This window comes from Scomber japonicus, chromosome 12 (assembly GCF_027409825.1).
Source record: "Scomber japonicus isolate fScoJap1 chromosome 12, fScoJap1.pri, whole genome shotgun sequence".
NCBI lineage: Eukaryota > Metazoa > Chordata > Actinopteri > Scombriformes > Scombridae > Scomber > Scomber japonicus.
Genome location: NC_070589.1, coordinates 19,394,053 through 19,397,830, shown reverse-complemented (window position 1 = coordinate 19,397,830; position 3,778 = coordinate 19,394,053). Strand labels below are relative to the sequence as shown.

The 3,778-nt window shown below is 42.1% G+C and overlaps 1 protein-coding gene across 1 annotated transcript; it reads right to left on the bottom strand.

Moving 5' to 3' along the window:
• Positions 1 to 1,714: 1,714 nt before the first annotated feature.
• On the bottom strand, positions 1,715 to 3,133 carry foxc1a (forkhead box C1a). Its single transcript, XM_053330026.1, has one exon. The coding sequence runs from the start codon at positions 3,131 to 3,133 to the stop codon at positions 1,715 to 1,717; it is 1,419 nt and encodes a 472-aa protein (XP_053186001.1).
• Between the last annotated feature and the right edge of the window lie 645 nt (positions 3,134 to 3,778).

The following is a 3,778-nucleotide window of genomic DNA, read 5'->3' as shown; positions in this document are numbered from 1 at the left end:
TTTTTGTACAAACTGTAGCCATGCGCAATTTTACGCAAGTTACGCACGAATCTATCAAAGCAAAAACAATTTTAACATTTATTTAAATGCTGTATTTAATAAATAAATACATATAATAAAAACACATTAAAATAAATACATGTATATGATTCCTAAATATTTGAATTAATCCCAAAATAAAATAAAAATATAGAATAAAAAAATACATAAACTGTGCTGATTGACATCGAAAGATGGAGAACAGACTTGTATTGAAAGTCTAATGAAATTATTTTTTAAACAATTTCCATTGATATTTAATTATGGTAAATGATGTTGGCCTTTTGAAGTTACTGATGAGCTAGTAAAATAATTAAAAGAGAGTGATCGCCTTTCATAACAGAAATCAGCTGATAAAGCTTGTACAACTATCTCCTATTTTTAGAACAAATACCAATAGGTTTTCAATAAAACATAAATTTCTTGCACTTAAATATTCAAATACTCTTAAACAATAAGATGAGTTGCATGTAAAACGTGATGTTCCTTGTTGCCTCCATTCACGTCAGTGTCATGTCAGACTGGGGAGAATTCAAACATCAAAACTGAAGTGACAACGGGACTATCTTTGGCATGCGTGGTATGATATTAAGTAAGCACTGGTATGCGCCAGTAAACACACAAGGCAATCCAAAACAAAGTTGTGCTGTGTGTAGTCTGTTTTCCTGGTCTGGGCCTCAGGTCAACATGATCTCTAATGATCTTTTATAAGTCTTCAGCACTTTAGTATGACTACACTAATATAGATAGTACATGAAATATACTATCTGAAAGTTAAAAATCATAAAAGATTATTACGTTCTTTGTATGTACGCACGCCGTTGGTTAAAAAATTCCTTTTTGCCTCAATATTGTTTTTTTCACGTTTCCTCAAATATTTTTCCTCTAACAAGACAAATAGGAAAATATATGCTTGCTTTTAGTTGAGTAAAAAATATCTAACGCCTGAATCTGTGCAGCAGATCACAATCCAAACATCCTCCATTTATATTTTCAAATTATTTTAATAAACGTACACTATTAATGACCAAATTGTAAATCTCAGAGGGGCAGATCATAACGAGGCCTGTTTACCTCTCACACAAACTAACACGGGCTAGACTGAGTGTAAAATATCATCCGCCTGTATTCAAGTCTGTAAGAAACGAGGCGTAACTTTAACTCACATAAAATGACAATTTATTAAACAAACAAACAAATCCTTCAAAAATACGTTTCAACAAATGAAGAATCTTTGAAATAGTACTTCGATATACACGTTCCTTTTTTAAAGTTTTTATAATGGAACATAGGTTTTGGACAATTAAGGCAATTCAATTTAGAAACACTTTTTTGGTGTTTGGTCCATAATAGCCGGCTACAGTTTAGAAATAAATTACTATATGCAATTTACACGACCATGAAAACTGACATATCTTAACATAATCACATAAAGCCACAGAAGCAAAGGGAGACTTACGTGTTATTTGCAGTAACACTGTTCTTTAGAAAAACCAAGATCAAGTCTTTTCTGTTTTTGTTTTCTGTCTCATATTAGTCCATATTGTGTGGGAAGTTAAGAAGGGGGGGCGGGGTGAATTTAACTAAAAGAGTTCAAACACCGTGGAGAAAATACTGAGCATGTTTTTTGTTGTTGTTGTTGGGTTTTGTTTGTTTTTGTTTTTTTGTTTTTTGGTCAGAACTTGCTACAGTCATATACGAAAGCTCCCGAAGTGCGATAGATGGACTGGCTCGGTGGGAATGACATCTGACAGCTGTTATTCCCATTCACCGGTGAATTATTCAAGCCAATTCTTTGGGATTCAAACATCTCTCGGACTGAATGGAAGTTCTGCTGCTGTGCTGGATAAGCTGCGCCCAGGTGGCCCAGGTCTCCGGCCTGGTTGAGGTACCATGAGGTCAGCCTCCCTTGGTGGGGATGGTGGCCCTCCTGCCCAGAGTTTAGATTACCGTGGGTCAGGGAGGATGAGGTGGTAGTGACTGAGTAATCTGGCAACGTTTCGTCCACGGTGGTACTCGGTGCCAAGTGGCTAGATCTGTCCCCGGCGTACAAGCTCATGGCTTGCATGTTACAATGATAGGTTGCATTGGAGGTAGTGGAGATGGAGTTTTGGTTACAAGGGGAACTATAGACAGATGTCTGACTTGGAGAATAGTTTAAGGACAAAGACGGTGTTATACCTGTCCTGCTGGAGGCGGTGAGGCTGGGGGTGAGCTCAGTGGCCCCTTGTGGGGACCCCCGGAGGGAGGTCATGATATTGTCTACGCTGAAGCCCTGCGTCGAGGCCTGACCATGGTGTTGGTGGTGCTCAGAGCTGTCCATGCCGATGGATCTACTGGAGGGGATGCTGTGAGGGCTCCCACTGGACATACTGCTGCTGTCTGGACTCTCGATTTTGGGCACGGTGCTCAAAGAGGGCGAGTCGGCCTGTGGTGGCGTCACAGTCCCATTCTCTGTCTTAATATCCTGGATCCTCACAGGCTGGGAGCCCTGCACCGACTGCTCCTGCTCCCGGCCTTGCTGCCTCGGCGGCAGATCCTTCTGTAGCCGCTCTTCTTTCTCTTTTATCACGTCCTTCTTTTTGAATCGTCGCCTCCTCCTCAAGAAGCTCCCGTTTTCAAACATGTTGTAAGAGTCTGGGTCCAGGGTCCAGTAGCTGCCTTTACCGGGTTTTTTATCATCACGGGGCACCTTGACAAAACACTCATTCAGGGACAGATTGTGTCTGATGCTGTTCTGCCAGCCCTGCTTGTTGTCACGGTAAAATGGAAACCTCTCCATGATAAACTGGTAAATCCCATTTAGGGTCACTTTCTTGTCAGGCGAGTTTTGGATAGCCATAGTGATGAGCGCAATGTAACTATAGGGAGGTTTGACCATATCCTTGGGCTGGGGTTGGGGAGTGTATGGTCCATAAGCCCGAGCCATGCTGGCAGGGTATTGGTCATGAGCCGCATGAGAGTACATGTTCATAGGTGCTGGCATCCCTGTGTATCCCCCTCCGGCGGCGGCCCGGTAGTAGCTGGGGTCGCTGCTGATGTACGGCACGACGCCCAGTGAGTTGGGACTGGAGACGGAGTAGCGAGCCTGCATGTCTTCACTTTGATCCGACGAAAATAAATCTCCAAAATACGCAGACGGAGAGCTCCACTTCTCCCTCCTCTGAGTGCTGAAGCGCTCAAATCACAATTCCCGACTGCTCACTTCAAAAAGAAAGAAAAGTCTTAACAGCGGTGCAGCTTGCAGGATCTCAGCTGTGTTTAAGCCGTCCCCATCTCTGTGTCTCTATGAAACGCACATTGAAAAAGTTCTGAACTTTGGACATCCGTCACCACACAGGACTTTTGCGCAGTTAAATTCTTTCCTCCTTTTTTGCTGCCAGAAGAGCTCCTCCCAGAAAAGTGCACCAGTCGTCCAATAGGAAGTCAGGCCGTGCAGCGGGAGCAGGAGGCTCCTGGCCACACTGAGCTTTTAGAAAAAGGAGAGGAGGTGTCGGTAACTCCCAGCCCACTCTAGCCAAGACTTCAGACGTGACAGAGCGACTCACATGTACACAATCAGATCATGGAGTGCATCACACTTTGATGCAGAATAATAATCTTCTATGAGACCCACAGTTGTCAAAAGAGAGGAGAAATAAATAACTTATCGTTTACATTTGCAAGTTAAATGACCATATATTGATCTGGATATTATAACATTAAATCAGTTCTGATATTTATGTAGAAAAATTCTAAT

Excerpts from the sequence above, each read along its gene's own strand:
- foxc1a (XM_053330026.1), bottom strand. The coding sequence starts at position 3,133 with ATGCAGGCTCGCTACTCCGTCTCCAGTCCCAACTCACTGGGCGTCGTG.